Source organism: Branchiostoma floridae, chromosome 3 (assembly GCF_000003815.2).
Source record: "Branchiostoma floridae strain S238N-H82 chromosome 3, Bfl_VNyyK, whole genome shotgun sequence".
Classification (NCBI taxonomy): Eukaryota; Metazoa; Chordata; class Leptocardii; order Amphioxiformes; family Branchiostomatidae; genus Branchiostoma; species Branchiostoma floridae.
In genome coordinates, this window is record NC_049981.1 from 22,336,130 (window position 1) to 22,357,330 (window position 21,201).

Sequence of the window (21,201 nt, forward strand, 5' to 3'; positions counted from 1 at the left end):
TGGTGATAACAAGATCCACTCTACGATAATTCTGCGAATTTTTGAACACATCAATCCTAGGTTGGTAACTCTGGTACTTGAAGGCTTGACTGTTTCTTGTTCTTTTTTGAGCTGGTATTAAATTTAGATACTTATCCGTCGGCACGTCCGCCAGTTTATTGGTCATTTTGTACATCATGCAAAGTCTGGACATCCACTGCCTTTCTTCGATGAAATTCAGTTCCGTCAATCGTCAGTGAAGTTTATTTATAGTCGCAGTTTATTGGATGATAAACATTGCAGAATCTATTCTTAGGCATTGTAACAAACAATGCAGAATCTATTCCTAGGTTGCATAATAATCAATGAAGAATCTATTAATATCCTTAGGCTATGTAATAAACAAACAATGACGAATCTATTCTTAGGCTACATAAGGTCAAACTCCTGTACCACTACAATCTTTAAGCCTTGGAGTACCTTCATACAAGTTACCTGTATATCAATTTCATTTCTATGTGGTTTATTCTATATATTACTTTGTTGCCCTTGTGCTTTGCTTGTCTATATTTGTTTCCAATATACTTTTGTAATGCACTATGTTGTTGGTGACACGAAAATAAGCTGTGAGCTTGAGTTTATCGTTATAATGTCCTGCATTTAAATGATGTAATAAAAAAAAAAACACCTCCGGCACTTTACAGATCCCATCACACCTACCGAAAAGAGCAGGGTTTTCTTTCCGATGTGAGTGGATCAAATTTATCTATCCGGCTTTATGCAGCCGCAAGTTACACCTTACTAAAGGTAGTTTACAAGTTATTAATTAAAAGACAAACAAACAAATAAACAAACAGAGGAATGCCAGTCGCGCTCACACCCATCAACTCTTTATTGATAAATTAGACTCCCTTCCTCCACGTGACGATAACTCAGCCCATGAGCGGGATCTTGGTGTAGATCTGTGCCGGACCCTGACCGGACGGCAGGTTGACTTGCTGGATCCAGCTGGGCCACACCGTGCCCTTAAAGCCAACCATGGCGAAATTGCCTAAACAAAAGAAAGAATAACATCATGATGCACAGAGGGATGAGGATATAGCAGCTATAGCACCGATGTAGCCTGGAGTCCAGTCATGTTAGCTTTGATCCGCTTCAATCGGTCGATGTTATTATATTTCAGCCATACCATAGGTATGGTGAAATATATTGTATTCGTAATGTTTCTTTCTTTCTTTCTTTCTTTCTTTCTTTCTTTCTCCTGTCAAATCTTCAGAACACGGTATCTCCCTTGTTCCTCAACCGAATGACTTGAAATTTGGCACAAGGGTAGAGTGGGCCAATACCCTCGGACGTTTTTTTCATTTTTTCCATATCTGTCTCTTAAATGATTTTATTAAGGTTTTTTGGTCATCTTAAGACCAAAACTGTATATTTGGGCCCCCTGTACCCTGGTATTATAACCGAATGAGCTGAAATTTGGTACAGATGTGCCTTGATAAGTCCCCCATATAGATTCAATATCAGTTTTGGTGTACAGTATAACAAAATACTTATTTTTGCGATTTTTTGGTCATTTTTTTTACCAAAAAAGGACACTTTTGGCTCCTGTACCTTGGTTTTAGAACCGGATGACCTGAAATTTAGTATAGGAGTGCCCTAGACATATCCGCACATGGATTCAATAACACTTGAGGCATACGGTACAATAAAATGCTCAATTTTGCGATTATTTGGCCATTTTATGACCAAAAAGTACACTTTTGGCTATTGTGCTCTGGTTTTAAAACCAAATGACCTAAATTTTGGTAAAAGGGTGCACTAGATATTTATTCAAATGACACATGTATAATTTTTGTCATAGACTACGTCAAAATGATATATTTGGGGATTTTTTTGTCATTTTCCAATAGCCAGAGGGGTCAATGACCTTAAGGTCGTTGACCCCCAGCTGCAGATTGGACCTACTGGCATATATGTCTATTTAATCTAATTAGATAGGTAACCAATCACTTAGCCTGAATCTATATCCTAAAGAGGGGGGTGGCAGCCAATCAGCGAGCCCGGTGTTATCTGGAAGAGTCCATTCTTACACGGAGGGGTTCGTTTTTTTTTTTAAATTCATCATTGGACTGGTGAAGTCTTTCAGTGGATGCATTTTTGGACAGGTCTATTTTGCAATTTTACAGAATGTGTGCTGGAAGAGTCTATTCTCGCACGGAGGGGGGATTTTTCAAAATTCATATTTTGGACTTTGGTGACTTCTAGTTTGTCAAAGTCTTTCAGTAGGGTTATTTTTGGACTGGTCTAATTTGCAATTTTACATGGGTGTTCTGGAAGAGTCCATTCTTGCATAGAGGGGGCTTTTTCTTAAATCCATTTTTTGGACTTCAGTGATTATGTCAAAGTCCTATTTTAGCGGATGTATTTTTGGACTGCTCTACTTTACATGGAAGAGTCCATTTTTTGCACACGGAAGGGGGATTTTTTCAAATTCAGTTTTGAACGGGTGATGATTCAAAATTCAATTTTAGTGGAAGTGTTTTTAGACTGGTCTATTATACCTTTTTATGCACTGGGACCTTTTTTGCTAAATTCAATTTTGGATTTGGTTTCTTATTCAAAAGGCCAAGGTTTCAGTGGGAGTATTTCTGGACTGGTCTATTGTGCAAATTCACATAGGGTGCACTGGAGTCCATTCTTGAACGGGGGAATTTTGTAAGACTCATTTTTGGGTTAAACCGTCATTAGTAAAAGTGATTTTTCAAATGGGTGATTTTGAAATAGCCTATTGTTGCATGGGGAGGGAGATGGCTGAAATATGCTGTATTTGCTCTCAAGCAAATGTCGGCCTTTCTAGTTATTGTTTTCATTGGGTGGGCCGGGTATTCTATCTTCGCAGCCAGGGGCTGAATTGTTACGAGCGTACAATAGATGTAGCTAAATCGACTGCCATTCGGCGGTAATTCAGGCGACCTCAATACGACTGTAATTGCCCCAGGTGTAGCCATAGGACAGTAGGAAAACTGAGTGCAACTAACAAGCAAGTATCAACGATCTTAACCCTATTCAGACCGGGCTTTTTTGGTCATCCCTGGACCGGGGGGGGGGCTTTTGAGGCCCTCCACTTCTAAGTCCTATAACTCTTGAACGACGTACCGTAAGGCCACCAAATTTTTAGGACATAATGTCGACGTAATATCTAACAGATAAGTGACGTTTGACGTTACGTTGACGTAAGATTAATTATGACGTCATCAATTTGATTATATTGGCCAAACCCATGGAAAAAGGGTATTCTCAGAAAACTTCAAGTTATGCTACAAAAATGTAACAACAAGTGCAGATAACATAATAATAATGTTTGTTACGCCTTGCGTTGCCAATAGCAACATCAATGACATCAATATGACGTCATAAAATGACGTCATGCACCTCTAAGATACGTGTTGGGCTCCGCCATATTATATCCACCACCTTGAATTTTTTTCAATACTTTTTTTGCAACAAATCATCACAAAGGGCAATGGAAATAGACTAAATTCATTCATTTAGATGGTTTTTGATGAAAAAATACCAGGTAGTTACAAATTTTAAGGGATAATTAGCGTGTTATTCTTGATCTGGCCATTCGGTCCGCCATCTTGGATTTGGGGCTGATGACGTCATCAAATTAGCATAATTTATGCATATATAATTATGAAAGATATGCTAAATAATATAAGGTTTTATTTATGTAATAAAATCGCAGCAATATAGCAAATAAATGTGAAAAATACATTGTTAGAACCAAAAATAGTGATTTTCAAAAGCCCCCCCCCCCCCCGTCCGAATAGGGTTAAAAGATTTACAGATCTAGAGGGTGGGCATGAGATGGTGGATACAGCATACCTCTATTGCCTGTCTTTACAGGCTCCTGGGCTCCGATCTCCTTCAGTGCAACTAGGCACTCTACGGCGTATTGACTGGGTTCGTCACTTGTAGCCACAAGAACGATTGAGCTGAGGAAGGTACAGAATGATTATGTTATGATTGGCGATTGATAACAAGTTTCACACATACAAATGCATTATGTCTTAAGTGTTCCAAACTGAAATAAAACATCTTCATGTTTACGTAGTCTTTTGCGCGGTCGTTGAAGCTATAAAATCGATAAACATTCCGTTGCCCCTTATATACAGTGTGTCTGTAGTTCCGAAATAATTCAGGTATCACACTTATATGCACTGTAAGCCGTAAGCTAACAGCAAATGTGTTGCTTAGAATTGAGGGTGACAGCTATCTACTTGTACGTACGGTTCTATCAAAGCGCATGGCAAGCATTAATTAAATACGTGGTATTCATTCCATTTCATACGGTGCTATAAAACACCAACTACTTTGTGGATCTTCTCTTTTCAACTATACTACACGTTGTATGATAACTTCCACAAATTAATTTGTAGAAGTTATCATATTATGACCCGTTAATTGACCCTCGATATATCTTTGTAAGTTTCTTGTTCGATGGCGGCACTATCAACATAAGTTCACCGTGAGTGCGCCGCCATCCAGTCTGTATTCGTTTATATATGTTTGCTTGATAAATAGTACGTTGTAATTACTTTGATGCAATGTCGTTCCGTATGAAGTCTGCCATTGCCACATCTGATGCAGGGCTGCTGTGCGTGTCAAAGGTCAGTTCGCGCGTGACGTCACCTGTCAGGGCGTCAACGCTGATGACGTGGTACCCTCGGTGGTTGTTACCGTGCCGGACTCCGTCAATCTGAAGAACCAAATTTAAAACTAAAGTAAGTTTGATTTGATTTATTGACATTGCAGACTGTGCAATTAGTATTGGGTGCCAACACATACATACATTTACACTTCTCAATGAATACACATAATTAACTCAACTGGTTAATGTATACTTCAAATGAAACAACAAGAAATCGAAATAAACAAAACAAAACAAAGACAAACCTTCTTGAGCAGAACATAAGATAAACTCGAGTTTGATCATAACTGGTGTTGGAATTTGGAATACATTAGGGAGTACGTTTTGCACGAAGTCGACTCGATATCCCTATTGAAAATACCCTGTTTTTTAAAAACAACAGACATAGGTTACTCTGCCAATAAAGGTGACCTAGAGTTACACGTGTACCTCGATATAGGATTTATGGCCTTGGAAGATTTCCAACCACCCTGCTGACAGGACGGTTACTTCCAGAAATCTCATGTTGTCGACACTGACGATTGGCTCCTGCAAAGTAATAAGTCAGTTGTTATCAGTTTTTGTATTTTGCATTTGCAAAGGTGTCGTTGATTACAAAGACGTCTCGACTAAATATTCATGTAATGTCCTGACGCAATTCAGTCGTCTTGGCGGCCATGTTTTTAGACAATGATACCTGTTTTTCGAAATAAACCATCCATATAACAAGTGCGGGGGACGGGTGGCGATACAGGCTTCCAGTCACATATGACCCACTTCAGTAGTCACGTGACTGTTTGCAAGGCTTCGTGTTAACGATAGTGGGTCATTCATAATCTACAAGCAGATCCTACCGTAGCATAAGATAATATCAATTTCAAACGCTGCCAGAGGAGTGAAGCCGGCCTAGGAGTGTATTTGGCTGCAAATGTACACCTCTTGGCTGACTACACTCCTTGGCCAGTTTAGTACTATCTTATGCCATCGTAGGATCTGCTTGGAGATTAGGCCATTCATTCTGAGGAGGACCGTAGATAATACGTCAATGACATTGCTTGCCAGCTAAAAGCACCATCCTGTATGATAGCGTAAAGGTACGTGTTGCAAATCCCGATGTTTCTGAAATGCTGCGGTTATGTGTTTATTGTTTATTAAGAAACCTTTTAGCCCTTATGTGTGAGACATTAACTCACCGGAGCACCACAGCCGGAACAGTCGAAGACCCCATCCGCAAAGCTCGGCATGGGGACAGTCTCTGTCGGGGTCAGGCTGTACGTGGGGTAAGCTGCTGCCGTACAGTCGCTGACTGTGTTACTCGTCATGGTGGCCGAGATGATGATCCTCTCACAGCCCATGTGTGAACAGTAGTTGTGGCCTTCCCGATCGTATTTAGCTCGTGCTTTCAGGAACAACAGGCTGTAAGCACAGACAAAATCTGAATGTTTTGGACAACATAAATCCTGATATATTCTTCCTTACCCACTTATAGGTCTTAAGGTGGTATCTCACTGCACTTTGGGCACAGGCGCGGCACTTCGGGTTTCGCCGATTTTTTTAATACTTTAGATATTGCGTAATACGTAAAAGTATGACTTAGAAGATAACAAATACACAAAACGTAAGAAAATTTGTTCTTTATCTCTGATCATGAAATTCGTTGAGTAATCTTTCGAACCCCGCGGTGACCCAAGTGCAGTGAGATACCACCTTTACCCATTGTCTCAATCTACCAGAAAAGGCCAATATTGACTTACCCCGTGCTTTCTTCAAAGTAGAACAGCTTGCCGTCGCCGCTCTCGACTTCGTGCAAGCTCTGTGCGGGGTGGATCTCCTCGTTGTGAAAGATAGCGCTCGGCACGCGCATCTCCAGTTGGTACCTCACTTGGAAGGTGGTTCCCGGAGGATAGCAGAGTCCCAATCGCAGCCAATCTCCGCTGAGGGGGGAGCACGAACGTTTAGATAATTGTTTGTTTGTTTCGCACATAAGGCCACAGCAAGTAAATTTTATGGATGACATCCTATGCAGAGTGCAAAAATAATGAGATAGCGCGAAAAAAAAACAAGATGGCTAAAAAAAGCAAGATGGCTAAATTCTCAAAATAGACACCATAAACGTCGTAACAAGATTTGAAGTGACGAATCGTGGTATCACAACAAATAAGGCATTTACTCCAGTATTAAAGAAGTGAACTCGTGTAGTAAAAGTGATACAAGTGTAGTGCACTGGTATCACTTGCCAAGCTGGCGACTACATTCATGGCTTCCATATTGGTGGCACTTTTACAACAATCCAACAAGTTTCACTTCTGCAACTATAGTCATGGCTACCTCCCTAGTGTCACTATGATTATTAGGCTACAATTCAACAAGTTTGCCTATTTTGGTCTATCTGACTATCCCCGAAGAGGATAATTTTTTTCTTCTGAAATCAGGCGACAATTAATGCGCGCGCTGATGCCATCCATAAAACTTACTTGCTGTGGCCTAAAGAATAAATAACAACAAAGTATAGAAAAGTAGATAAAAGTGCCGGAGGAGGGGAGAAGCCTGCTTGGCTTGTACAGAGCCCTCCTCCACTTAACGAGCTTTCTTAATTCACGGTTAATCTTAGAGGTCCGTTCAAATTCAACGTTTAAGCGTTGTCAGTAAATTAATTATGAAGCATACTGGTGATTCGAATCGTCGCTTTAACCGTATACAAGTGGCATGTTACTTTTTTTTTTTTAGAATACATCGCCAGACGTCCCCTGTCTTGTCAGTATTCACAGCACCGTCCTAAATATACCATTAAGGGCGTGGTCACATAGCTGGTGCGGTCGTACGATCGCTAACTTCGGGCATTTTTGGAGGACAAAATGTACGTCTCCAGCAAAGTTCAACTGTCTTGGTACACAAAATGATTTTCTGAATCAATGTCCGTGGTTGGTTGTGTCACAGCCTGGTTGAAAATCCTATGGCATCAAAATCGTACGACGATCGCACGACCTATGTGACCACGCCCTGAGCGTTACCAGCCTCCATACAGACCCTCAGGCTTAGGTCCCATTTCTAACACGGAGCTTGACCGGGATGTTTGCGAAAACGAAAAATGAAACTGTTTACCAAGGAATTTATCAAATTATGCCCCTGACTATTTTTGGTAAGTTCTGTGTGTTTTGTTGCCTTTCTTATCATATTTCCCGTTTCTAAAAGCTACCCGGCCGGGCCCCAAGTTGGGAATTGGGACCTAGGCCTTACCTGTCGAAGTTGATAGGGTAGATGGTGATCTGTTCTGGCGCCCGGCCGTCCCAGTGGATGGTGTAGGTCTTCTCCAGCATGACGGCAGGCTGGTACCTCTGGACATCAGCAGCGGCGCCTGTTGAATCCGTACCGTTCAGGACGAGTGGATAGTCGGGATACTCGTCACGGACAAGCGACAGGAACAGGTTGCCTGGCCGCTCCGCATGGATGAACAACTGTTGAAGGTAAAAAGTAAAAAAAATAAAAAATTGATATGTACGAAAGGCAATGCCTTTCACATATAATCTCCAAGCAGATCCTACGGTAGCATAAAATAGTACCAAAAGCTGTGGAAGGTAAAAAAGTAAAACAAACATGATGTGTACGACCCAAGTTGTAGCACTTGTGGCTAAAGTTCATCTGGCATATTGTAATGTATGAACAATGGATGGATAACTGTGCAAGGTAAAAAGTAAAAACATGATATGTACGAGCTTGTAGATTTTGTGACAAAACTTTATCTGGTATATACAGTTTTTAAAATCTTTATTTACATGTTCTTGCCCATATGGGCTAAATGCAGTGTCTACTCAACGCAAGGTTACCAGTTTACAGACACCAAGGAGGTTCCCTCTTTCAACCTCCTTGCAGACACATCTAAGGATCATGTAGACGTACTTCTTGCCTACTGAAGAGAATTTTCTTTTTCACAATTCACCTCGAAGTCTGCACCTTCCCATAAGTGACCGTAAACTGGTCCTGCACGTAAACTGGTAACCTTGCGTTATTGTACACCCTCTGCCGTTGTTTTTGGAACGACCCATTGTAGATAGAAGAAGAAGATTTTAAAACGATTCTAATTACCTGTGCATACTTGCCACTGCAGATGTAGGCTCGCCACTCCGGCTTCTCCACACAGCCCGGGTTCCTCAGCACAAAGTTGTCCTGCCCGACTACATAGGTGTCAAGGTAGCCGGTGGTACTGCCGTCGACATCGTGGAAAATCTGTGTCTTGTCTCCGTCTAGGTTGTACCCTTGAAACCAGGGCAAGTTGCTACCGCCGAGAAACACGCGGCTCTGAACCTGAGAATTGTTGATCGTGCAACATTAGTTATAGTGAATATTCAACTCATGTCGTATCTGTATATGATATATTCAGTTTGTTCAGTTTTAGTCAGGTTTCTCACAATAAAGTTAACCCATCTGATGTACGGAGTTTATGTTAAACGCCTGTACATGTAGGATAGCCTGGGTACCACCCGGGTAGTAGTTTGCTCTCACATGGACGCTTCTGAGAAGCAGAGAAGCGACTGTTTATAGTGTATGATAACAGTCAGAACAGAAGAGACTGTACTAGTATAATGTAGAATAAACGTCGGAGCGAACTACAATCCGGCTGACACCCAGGCTACATGTAGGAACATTATTTCCTTACATCCTCAAACTTGATCCCTGTGAGGTTGTTCCTCGCCGCTGTTTGCAAATTAAAGCCATTCAATGTGCAGAGGGTTTACGCAATGCTTGTACAACTATGAACATTATTTCCTTACATCCTCAAACTTGATCCCCCTGAGGTTGTTCCTCGGCGCTGTTTGCCAGTTGTTGTTCTGGAAGAACCCGATCGCGCTGCTCCAGCGGTTGTACTCCGGGGCAGAGGCGTACTTCTTGAAGGTGCAGCTTTCAGCCAGTGTGGGGCCGTTGTATACCTCTAGCCCACGCATAGGGAAATCTCTACAGGATATAGGAGTTTTCTTTCACACAACCAGTTAATCTCAACTTAGCTGACGTTTCGATGCCTGTCAGGCATCTTCCTCAGAGCTTATAACTGGAGCTCTTCTTCTCGCCGCTATATATAGCCGGTGTAGGTGGCGCTTTCGTGACGAGGGGGTTTACAGACTCAGCCACGTTTGGGATTGTGTTCTCGCCGCAAAAGCGCCATCTACATCGGCTACATATAACGGCGAGAAGCAGAACTTCAATTAAAATCTCTTACAGACCAGTCGGAACACCGATATCGAACTTAAATACGGTCCACATATGATATAATATATCATATACAATCGTGTAGAGTTAGGAAAGAGCCCTTGATGATCCACGAGACGTTTTACGGTACATGTACATTTATGAGACCTTTACTCACGTGGCTTTAGGCAGGCTCCTCTCCATCGGTTTGACCCCTCCCATCCCCCAGACACTGGACCCGCTGGCAGTGCCCACGTTCTCACTCTCCCCGATGAAGATGCTGTTCCAGATCTTCTGGCTCGACCCTTCGTCGTTGGGGAATGTACCTTCGCTGTATTGAGAAATCAAAACACGTTTATCGGGTATTCCCTCATTTAAATGTAATTACAAATGTCCATAAATGTTGACTTTAATCAAGATATGTAATCATCTTGTGAAGGATAAACTTATTCTTCAAGAAGATCCGACGGTAACATATAAGATAGTAACAAAAGCTGCCAGAGGAGTGAAGCCGGCCTAGGAGTGTGTTTGGCCACCGGCGGCTGATGACTCCCTTTGGCCAGCTATACTCCTTATGCCACTGGTAAATCCGCCTGTAGATTAAAACTAAGTATAAATTTTGCGAGTGCCAAACACTACGTTGTGCAGTCACAGGCAAAACATATGTCGCAAATAAATAACTTGGCAGAGAAGGCATCAAGGCACTGCCATAACCATAGTGATTGTTACACGTTAATAATGTAGATACAAATACTGAGGTGGTACCTGGACATCGTCAGCCCTTTTCCGTTATCGACGAACCTAGAAAAAAAAGAGTATGCATAAGATGCAGATATCAGATTCATCCCGTAATAGAGATTATGAAATACGATCTGTCTTGTATACAGCTCGAAGATGTGAGCAAACTTTAGAAACACTTGTCAGTGTTGGAGATATTCGTCATGGAGTGTCCTATGTGTTGTTACGCAACAAGTTATTCACACTCCTATGTCTGAACACTACATATTTTACGACAGTCTATACCAGAAGTAGATTTGACTATATCTTTAGATCCGACAGGCCTCATAATGCTAAGATAGGTAAATACATAAAAGATTGCTTTATGATTAGAAAAGATAGTGACACTCATGCTTAGCTCCATCTGATTGTATGGAGGTTTTCTTAGTATCATATATTGTTAGTTAGTAGTCGAGTTTTAAGATCCATTCTGTATCCACTTTTTTAAAGTTTATATTTGACCATACAAAAGTCACTGTACTTTCCGTTGTGTCAATAAAGCATGCATAGAAACCGCTGGCTCAATCGCCCATGTTAACCACTGGCTAAGCCGGAGAAAATATTGAGCTGTCTGCAGTTACTACGGAGGAATGTGCCCAGGCTAACCCGTATTTAAAGCCCTTCATTGATGCTAACCTGTATGATTGAGACCTACGTACGCGCATTTGTCCAACCAGATGTCCCCTCCGCGGACCCACGCCCCTTGTTCCATGTTCTTGAAGGCGATGAGACCCTCGATCATGGCTGGCACGCGCGGCTGCAGGAGGTCAGCGTTCTGATGGGGCTTGTACCTACAGAGGACAGGGTCACAACTCGTTATGAATATACTTTGGAACACCCGCTGTAAGCAACTCGACAGAAAAGCCCAGATTCTTGACTTTGTTGAACTACGTGTATGCACTGTGTATAAGGTTAGAAACGCCATCAATAATTGTATTGTCGTCCCATACTACATAGTATTCTGTAGGGTATATTAGTTTGACATGCTATAACTGTCAGTGTAACGAAGTCCAGAGAAGAGCCTACAATGTTGATTTTTATCCATCAATAGTTAACCTTAAGCTGGCATGACAATATCATGTGTTGCGATGGTCTCTTAAGGTATAGCTGCAATATACCAAATGTCCTGTACATGATAAATGCTTGTTGACTTGAAACAACAGTACCATACAGTATTATCTACAAACATTATCACCATTCACTACCAACATAAATTGCATCTTACATATACTTAATATGGAGAAAGAGGAAGATAAATACCGTGCATCTGTTCTGGATAGATATTCCTCCGGTGAAGTTGAAGATGCCCCAGTGGTCTTCACTCCGTAGTCTATCACAAGTCCGTCCTGAGCAAAAAAAACAACATGATTACAGCATGTCCAGAACATGAGATAAAAACGGATGTTTCGCTGCAGTACCTTAGAAAACCACTTGGTAGGGGTCTCATTATCGTACATGAACTTTGCAGTCTCCCGATCCCTTCTACCTACCAAATATCATCAAGATCTATTAAAGGCTTCTCGAGTTATGCTGTTTACAGACACACAGACAGACAAACACGCGAAAAACCCAACCTTCTTGGCAAAGGTTGCTATTGCTATACTTGAATGTACATGCACGTATATGTATCGAAGAAGAAATTGACCACATTAAATGCATTGTGGTAAATGAGGCGAAAAATCCAAACTGACAGAATGTCAAATTTAAAAAAAGGCCAGAGTATATAATGCTAGTGATGTAATCAAAGCAATACTCAGGAACCCATAATATTCTTCAATACACATGCAATGGTAACACAGACACATTGAATGGAAGCGGTGGTTGCACGTGTCAAGGAATTGCTAAATTAGGATACCCACCATTCCATTTGAATGCACCCTGTTGTTGTAGAACCGACCCATGGGGGTCCTCGAGGCTTCGTACGGAGGGAGATCGCCAGTCGATAGGCCGGTAGGCTCGCTGTAGAATACGTACCAGATTCCAGCATGCTGCAAAAGTAGTCAAACATAAGTTACAAAGTTTATTTGCAAGTTCATGCCCGTAGGCTACTTGTAAGATAGGTTGGGATTGAGTTCTTTTAGAAGCAGAGGAAGACAAAGAGCCCCACTTTTTCTACAATATGTCATTATTCGTAATATGGAAAAGACCATGATTTGAAGATAAAAGTACGCTGTAATGATACTGTATCACGATTCACGAGACAGATGACTCCATACCAGAGATCCTGCAGCCGCATTGTTGGTGAGGACGTTGTTAGGGTGAGCTATAAAGAACGTTGCTACACCCCTGAGTGCGAAACAGTAAAACAAATATGAATACATCATTTATCTATGATACAGATGAGAGATATAAAAGAACATCGTACAATGGTAGTCCTAAACAATTCGAGACATTATCAAATTGTGTCGCGTGACTCGCGTCATAGTTTGAGTAAAATGTAATTAGATAATATTGCTACTTAAATAGCACGGAAAAAGTTATATTCCTTTAATATGCAGTTAGATAAACCGTATATCATTGATGCCATCTGTCATTATGTTTACAACTGTCTTAATAAGCGGGAGGAATGTGAACCTGTACATACAAACATGTAGTAGTCTCTATAGATGTAGTATGATGCCATTTTCTTATATCTTACAGTAGCATATTGCCACGACCTGTACTTAGCTTGTTTGAGCACAAATGTAAAACAAAGGGTTTTCATTCATTTGTTTTCAATATTATTGTAATTTCGTTTAGAGAGTTATGACAGGGAGGAGCAAGGGCCAGTCCTACCCTGGGAGCCAGCCGGGATCGGGCAGATAGGACAGTTTATTCGGTGGCCCAAGACAGTCAGGCCTGCCGATCTCCTATTAGCACCCGGGGAGTTTAAGCCCGATTCGGGCTTAAACTCCCCCGGAGCACTAATGTGAGATCTGCGGGCTGGCTGCCTTGGGTCCCCGAACAAAACTCGCTAGCTACCCGGTCCTGTCTGGCTCCCAGGGTAGGGCCAGACCCTGACTTATCACCTAGGCAGGTAGGCATGCATTGTAATTTCACCACCTCTCAATTACGAACTCAGACAATGCCGCAAATCTCACCGACAGTCACTGGTCTGTGGAACGTAGTTCCCGTAGACGGCGTCCCTCATGGACCGCCACATGTTGTCGTCCCTGTCGGTGGGCAGGAGCGTGCCCGCCCGCGTCACCAGGCCCAGGTTGTGGTCCAGGACGTTACGCTGCTCCATCCCGTCCTCCAGGAAATAGCAGTTGCCGATCGTGTCGTACCCGACTGTGTCTTGGACCTGTAAAGGTATCAGAGAGGGCAAATTGCACGCGTGTGTGGCAACATACAACATACACTGAACATAGCCTCCATAGCAGGCTCTCTGAGGCCTTTTTCTGGCTCATAATACACTTTTGCTGGCCATTTCTTTTTGTACTGGGTCGCTGCTTGCTGGCCTTCGCGAGGCCGGCAGTCAGAGAAGGCCAGCAAGCAGTGACCCAGTACAAAAAGAAATGGCCAGCAAAAGTGTATTATGAGCCAGAAAAAGGCCTCAGAGAGCCTGCTATGGAGGCCACACTGAACAGCTCATCAGGGAGGCAGAGGACAGAATCTGATGGGCAAGGATCATCGCTGCTGGCTGTCGTTGAGCCCCTACGACCGCTGTGGTCATGGGCCGTGCGTGAGTGAGTGCCTATACAAATATATCAGAAAACGGGGCAGCACTGCACAAACAAGGAGCTCTATGCTGGACTCCCAAAAGTGTCTGATAAAATACGGACATGAAGGCTGCGGTTTTCCGGACACTGCTTTAGAAACAAAAAGGAGGCAGTGACCGACCTAACACTATGGTCCCCAACACGTGGGAAAAGGAGAACAGGAAGACTCTCCTCCTCATCCTCCATATTCTCTCACATACCTGGATGTGCTGAAGAAGAACGCTGGACTACAGCCGGGAAGCATGTCATGCAGAATAGAGACTACTAGGCTGCCATGGTGGTTCGGGTGGCGGAGAAGGAGAGGCACCCGACATATAGTCAATTCAAGTAAGTCAAGTGTCTGTACATGTTGGCTACAAGACAGCAAACATTTACTGACACGGCAGATTATCACTCACTGGCGAAAGGTCCTGGATGCTACCTGAAACGTTTCTTCAGTACGAAACTGCCCTTGGTGTATTTTATTACCTGGATGTCTAACCTTCATCGACGCTTATAATAATGACGCTTTCAGCTAGCCTCCATAGCAGGCTCTCTGGGGCCTTTTTTGGGGTCATAATACACCCAAGGCCCGGCAGTCAGAAAAGGCCAGCAATCAGCGACCCAGTACACGTAGAAATGGCCAGCAAAAGTGTATTATGAGCCCAAAAAAAGGCCCCAGAGAGCATGCTATGGAGGCTAGCTTTCAGCACAGATATGTGATAATGACTGACCAGCAGCCCGTGGGTGGCATGGATGGTCACACAGCGGGAGAAGCAGTGGTGAATGGACAGCTCCCGGACGTACGTTGGGCGGCTGTAGCCCCCAACCTCGTCCACATCTCCGGCCAGGTGGAAGTGGACAGGATATCTGGCGAGCACCTGCTGACCCATGTGGGTGAACTCGATACCAGACAGGTGGACGTTTTTGAAGCCTCCCAAAATCTGTTGGGTTATATCAAATGGGATTTGCATTGAGCTTAAGAGTTTAACTAGGGGTGAGTACCGGTACGAAGTGCCAGTAAAAAAGCGTTTTTCTTGTTTGACCAGTCCGAAAAAAAACGGACATGAAAAAAATCATTGGACAGAATCTGGAGGATTAAACAAAAAAGGCAGTTAAGTGATTAATCCATTGCGATTTCATGATAAGCAGATAGATACTTGTATAATGTTTAGGTCGATGTTAGCCATTTTCTGTCATTCTAAATGTCAGATTACATGTAGGTAATGCTACTAGTATTCCTCCGAAAATCAGAAAGGATTTTAATCATTGATTGTACATTAGTTTGGATTCAGTGCCGGTCAACACTGCGATTTCCAAATAATAAAAGTTATCTTGTATCTTGATATAAGGATTGATACACAGAAGCAAGAGGTTACATTTTCATTTTTTACTATCATAAACTAACCATCAAATGTCCCCCGTAAGTGTCGTAGTCGAAGAACTGGCAGAAGTTGTCGCCGTAGCAGCTGTCCTCCATCTCCCCCTGGAACTTGATGTTCCTGGTCAGCAGGCCGACCTCTCCCCGTAAGTCAACGTCATCCGAGATCTCGCCGAAGTGGTTGTACTGAACTTGTCCTATGAAGTCGATTGAATAGTTTAAGGAGTCAGGAACGGTGTCTGTATCTGTATGGTTGTATTATAATCACCCTTTAGCGTAACACACCAGCTTCTGTATCTGTACCTGTATAGCCGGTATTACCTTCCTTTGTTGTAACACACCAGCTTCTGTATCTGTATCTGGTATTACCACCCTTCGGCGTAACACACCAGCTTCTGTATCTGTATCTGGTATTACCACCCTTCGGAGTAACACAACAGCTTCTGTATCTGTATAGTCGGTATAACCGCCCTTTGTCGTAACACACCAGCTTCTGCATCTGGATAGCCAGTATAACCGCCCTTCTGCGTAACACACCAGCTTCCGTATCTGTATCTGTATATTACCCCTTCGGCGTAACACACCAGCTTCGTTGGCACTGAACGAACTTTCACACCTGGCCTTCACACAGCTAGCTGCAAGCATTTTTCGACCTAACAAATGAGGATACACCTGCAGCAATCCATAGAGGCATCTATTGAACTTGCCCTATGAATGTCGACGAAACCATTAAAGGTATGGGTATATGCACAGTATATAGAAATGATGTCGATGAATTGGGTTTAAAACACTTTGTGAGCATGTCACATGGAGACTCTCACCGCTTATCTTGACCTGGTGGCTGGAGCACTCCTGACACGGCAGCAGCTGGAACTCCTCTGCCTGCTCCATGTTGTAGTCCGTGCTGGCCAGCACGATGCGGTCCCCGGGCTGCCAGGAGCTGACGTCATCCTTCAGGTTGATGACGTATTCATTACCACTGCCCGTCACCTCAAAGGTGCACCGATCTTGTCCTGTAGAATACAATTGAAACAATCACTTTTAGGCGAGGCATTCGTACAATGTTGTAAAACATAATTACCTCGGTCAGGCGGGTCACGGGTCAGTGACTGTTTCGGTCTGTGTTTGTGTGTTCGCACCCACAGTGCCCTCAGGAAAGGCACTTAACACGACTTCCCTCACTTTACTCAGGTGGACTTAGTTTCGGTTAGGACCGTCCTTCGGATAGGACATTAAATGGAGTTCCCGTGTTTGAGGATAGTAAACCTGATCACGTAGAAGAACCCACCACACTTATCAAAAAGAGGTATTCGTATTCTTCCTGTATGATAAGTTTATCATTGTGCAAGGATGTATACCTCTCAGAAAGAAATTTACTACAAGTGGATACACTTATCTCACCTCCCAGCCACTCGCTTGTGGCGGTGACATCAAAGGAGCCGAAGAAGGCATCAAAAGTGGCTGTTACAGCAGCAGTACCGGTGGTCTGTGTGTCTAGAATGGGATACATAGTAAATACGATCACATACAACAGCAATGCACATGGCTCCTAGAATTGATGAGGGGCACATAGAAAAATTGCGCTTTTGTCAGCACGTAATGAGGCTCAGTCCTTAATACCCCCCCCCCCTCCCTCTCACATTAGGCGAAAATCGATCGGACGACGAGTCTGCGAGCTCTGAATTACGAGGTACTCACCCACATAGGGGATTCTCTGCTCCACTGCACGGCTGGGGTCTCCCTTCACACCGACAAAGGCCCAGGGCTCCCTGAAACGTCACTGAAGTATTATTACCTTCATGAAAAATATGTAGGTATTGTTTTGGCGTCTGTGTGTCTGTCTGTACGTGTTTTTGGCTTGTCTGTGTATTTGTCTGTCTGTACGTGTTTTTGGCTTGTCTGTGTATGTGTCTGTCTGTACGTGTCACCAGAGTGCTTGTGGTCAGCAAAACCTGTAGATGTTGGAACCTGTAGAAAAGAACCTGGAGATTGTAATGATATTTGTATATCATGGAAGAGAAAGGCCTCGATTTTGGGCCACCTGGTGACGTTGATGCTGCAGCAGAACTTCCATCTCTTGTACATGTAACATCTTTTGTCCTGGACCTTCCATTGTATTGTTTGGCTTGTAAAGATTCCCCCTGGACTAACAATGGCCTATATAGCCTCTTGTTTCTCTATCTGACATGTTTTTCAACAACTGCTCTCTAAACATATCGTACCTGTGGGATAAGAAATCCACTTCGACGCTTCCCAAAGCCCGGATCTTCTCTCGGGCCGTTGCCTCCAGATTCGCTGATGCGTCATCTTGTGCTTGCAGCGTCACGATTTTTCCCGACGGGATCTGGTCGATAAAAGTCGCCAGACTTCGGCTGTTGTCTTCGCTATCGTGAGTGTCGAAACTTTGCCAGCCCACCACGACTCCTGATATTTCATCGACGACGTTCACGTGTATTCCTCGACCCCTTCCGGATCCGCTACTAGCAGAATCCCAAGCAAAGGCACCCTGTTGTACAACAAGTCAAACACTGTTGTATCAACTTGTCTCATTTTTAGGACGAATCGATACTCCCTTTCTTTGATCAAGTCACCATGTTATGTCATCTAGTCTGACACAGTAAGTTGCAAGTAGTATAGTAGCGACGCTACTATACTACTGTTGCACATCGTTTTAAAACTGACGGAATGACAACATGAAATGGACAATTAACATTCGAAGACCCACCTTAGGAAGGCCCCCTGCCGGAACTGTCTGTGTGAGCTGTGTCCACGCCAGCTTGTGTTGCCCGTGGATTTCCACCGTTCCGCCTGCCATGACCAGGAACTGTTTGCTGTTCCTTCGGTCGTCCTTGCGGCCGTACAGAGACACCGTGGCCTTCCCCTGGTACGGGCAGGTCTCGCTGCCGATGTGGAACTCTCCATCTCTCCATACGGTGACCTCGCGTGCCCTCAGGACTATTTCTGTATCACTTGTCGGTCCAAAGTCAGCAAAGACAACCCTTCCTGCACAGAAGGACAGAATGAGAAAGTTTTATAATTCATAGCACTCTTTACCTTTGCCAAGAAGGGTGTGTTTTGGATTCCGTTTGTCCGTATGTTTGTGGACGGCATAACTCGAGAAGCTGTCGACGAATCCATACCAATATTTCATATGTGGGTATAGGGATGGCAAAAAGGTCAAGTTTGATAATGAGCCTTCTAGCGACTTTCTACGATACAGCAGAAGAACGTTTAGCTTAGATATTTCGTGTTCTGGATATGGTAAGGTCGTGGATTTTAAATGGTAGATAGCTCTGGGGACAGAAATCAGTGTGGTAGTACATTTTAGCAGTATCAAATTGTGTGGTAAATGTATGATTTCAGCAGAGGGCGACAGTCAGTATGACTAATACCACCATCTTCGACGTACAACGATAAAAACGTGGCTGATGACTGAAGAAGGTAGTTCTGTCCGCTACCCACAAACACTTGCGCGGTTTCGTCGTGCCCAGGGTTCCATGGGGTCAAGGTGGGGTCAGCATCCGGGCAACCTAGGGATATAGATATTACCACCATGTAGATATACACGTGTGTTTTATTTGTCATACATTGTACCTGATGCAATCGTTATGCTATCAATATACTTTTTGACTTGACTTGATATGTATAGCCGGTATAACCACCCTTCAGTGTAACACACCAGCTTCTGTATCTGTATCTGTATCTGTATATCTGGTATCACCGCTCTTCGGCGAAACACACCAGCTTCTGTATCTGTCCCTGTATAGCCAGTACAACCGCCATCAGTCAGTGTAACACACCAGCTTCTGCATCTGTATCTGCAGCTGTATAGCCAGTATAACTGCCATTCAGTAACACGCCAGCTTGGGGGCACTGCGACACCAGGCCGTGTGACTCGTCTCATATGCTATTTAAGTCGTGTGCATAGGTACATGTACATAAGTAAGGTCATTTATGCCTTCCGTACAAAGTCAATGTTTATCAGGAAGAAGATAATCTTCCTTTTCGTCAGGACTATGTGATGTCATGGCAGGGATTGCAATCTGGCGGATTCTTCGGTCAATTATCCCAATAGCAGTCCGTAAACTTACACCCATGTCATTAAAAGACAGTCAGACCTTTTCAGCTTTCAGTCGATTCGTGTCAGTTAAGATCCATGGATTGGATCTTGAAATCTAGGACTTTTTGATAGGAAAGCACGTTAAATATTTCTAAATTTCTGACTAGAGGCTATGACTTCCATACGGGCCTCAAACGGACTTAAATATAAACGCACGTGTGAACCCTTTCGACATTTTCTCTTAATTTTTACAGGCAACGTTTGTGGTGCCGAAGTTGCAGGCTGCACAGCGTTGGGTTAAATTGGAAAAACAAGCTCTTTCCTGCAAACTTGACCTTAACCAAAAGGTCAACATTGAAACACGGACTTGAATATACCGTACGCACTAGGGTAACGCCCCCATAAGGTGGGTTCACACGTGCGTATATATTCAAGCGCGTTCGAGGTCCATATGGAATTCCTAGCCTCTACCAGGCTCCAAAAGTCGCTGGAAAATAATAGAAATTGGAAACTGAAATTATAGACACATAACATGCCAGGGTAGTTAGCTTTCTGGGGAGTATGGTTTGCAACCAGCTAACTCTGATGACATGTTATCTGGCTAGTATGTTTGTTGAATTTCTATTATTTTTGTGAGACTGGTAGAGGCTAAGAATGCCATACGGACATCATACGGACTTGAATTTATACGCACGTGTGAACCCACCCTAAGAATGTTATCGCATGACTTCACGCATGCATAGAAAAATGCGCGCGGCAACGTTCGACCGTAGAAGAACGGCCTTCGATCGTTACGGGCAGTGCTTCGACCTTCGCATTGAATTGTGTCAACAGCTCGTGGGAAAGATTACATCGGCTCACCGCTGAACTGTTTTCAAAAACATCTCCAAAAATGCAATGTCATAAAGCCAGGTTCACACGTGCGCATTTATTCAAGTCCGTATGGAGTTCTTAGTCTCTACCAGGCTCCACAGGTCACTGTAAAATATTTAGAAATTGGACAAATATAGATGCGTAACATGCCAGAGGAGTTAGCTGGTCGAGGAGTACAGTTTGCGACCCATGTAACTCCCTGACATGTTATGTGTCTAAATTTCTCCATTTTTTGCTACTTTCCTAGCGACCTATGGAGCCAGGTAGAGGCTAAGAATTCCACACGGATCTCATACGGACTTGAATATATTCGCATGTGTGAACCCGATTTAATGGAAGGCTCATTGAAAAAAATGCACGAGTGTGAAAGGGCCCCTTCATTAATATCCGCCTCACATTAGGCGCGATTCGATCGGAAGACTAGTTTACGAGCTCTAAATGACATTTTCGTGAGTAAGACGTCCGGTGTTCTCACGATCATCTTGCGATTTTAGGGATCGCCGGCAATTTTCAGGAGTCTTACGACGGTCGCGGTGCAGCGAAACATGTTCTTAACATAAGCGACAAGTCGCAG

General features: G+C 43.4%; 2 protein-coding genes across 2 annotated transcripts; both read right to left on the reverse strand.

Annotated features, from left to right (window-relative positions):
• Positions 1–869: 869 nt before the first annotated feature.
• On the reverse strand, positions 870–8,133 carry LOC118411750 (cell surface hyaluronidase-like). Its single transcript, XM_035814234.1, has 7 exons — positions 7,913–8,133; positions 6,430–6,609; positions 5,869–6,091; positions 5,126–5,224; positions 4,584–4,801; positions 3,871–3,980; positions 870–1,030 (listed from the first exon to the last, which is right to left on the reverse strand). The coding sequence occupies exons 1-7, from the start codon at positions 7,990–7,992 to the stop codon at positions 912–914; spliced, it is 1,029 nt and encodes a 342-aa protein (XP_035670127.1). The 5' UTR covers positions 7,993–8,133; the 3' UTR covers positions 870–911.
• A 397-nt stretch (positions 8,134–8,530) lies between these two features.
• On the reverse strand, positions 8,531–19,249 carry LOC118411751 (cell surface hyaluronidase-like). The gene is made up of 17 exons (XM_035814235.1): positions 19,087–19,249; positions 18,420–18,697; positions 17,917–18,200; positions 17,393–17,463; positions 17,096–17,188; positions 16,516–16,707; positions 15,722–15,891; positions 15,048–15,257; positions 13,714–13,916; positions 12,850–12,919; positions 12,493–12,621; positions 11,894–11,979; positions 11,293–11,424; positions 10,035–10,187; positions 9,445–9,625; positions 8,759–8,977; positions 8,531–8,551 (listed from the first exon to the last, which is right to left on the reverse strand). The coding sequence occupies exons 1-17, from the start codon at positions 19,247–19,249 to the stop codon at positions 8,531–8,533; spliced, it is 2,655 nt and encodes an 884-aa protein (XP_035670128.1).
• Positions 19,250–21,201: the final 1,952 nt, after the last annotated feature.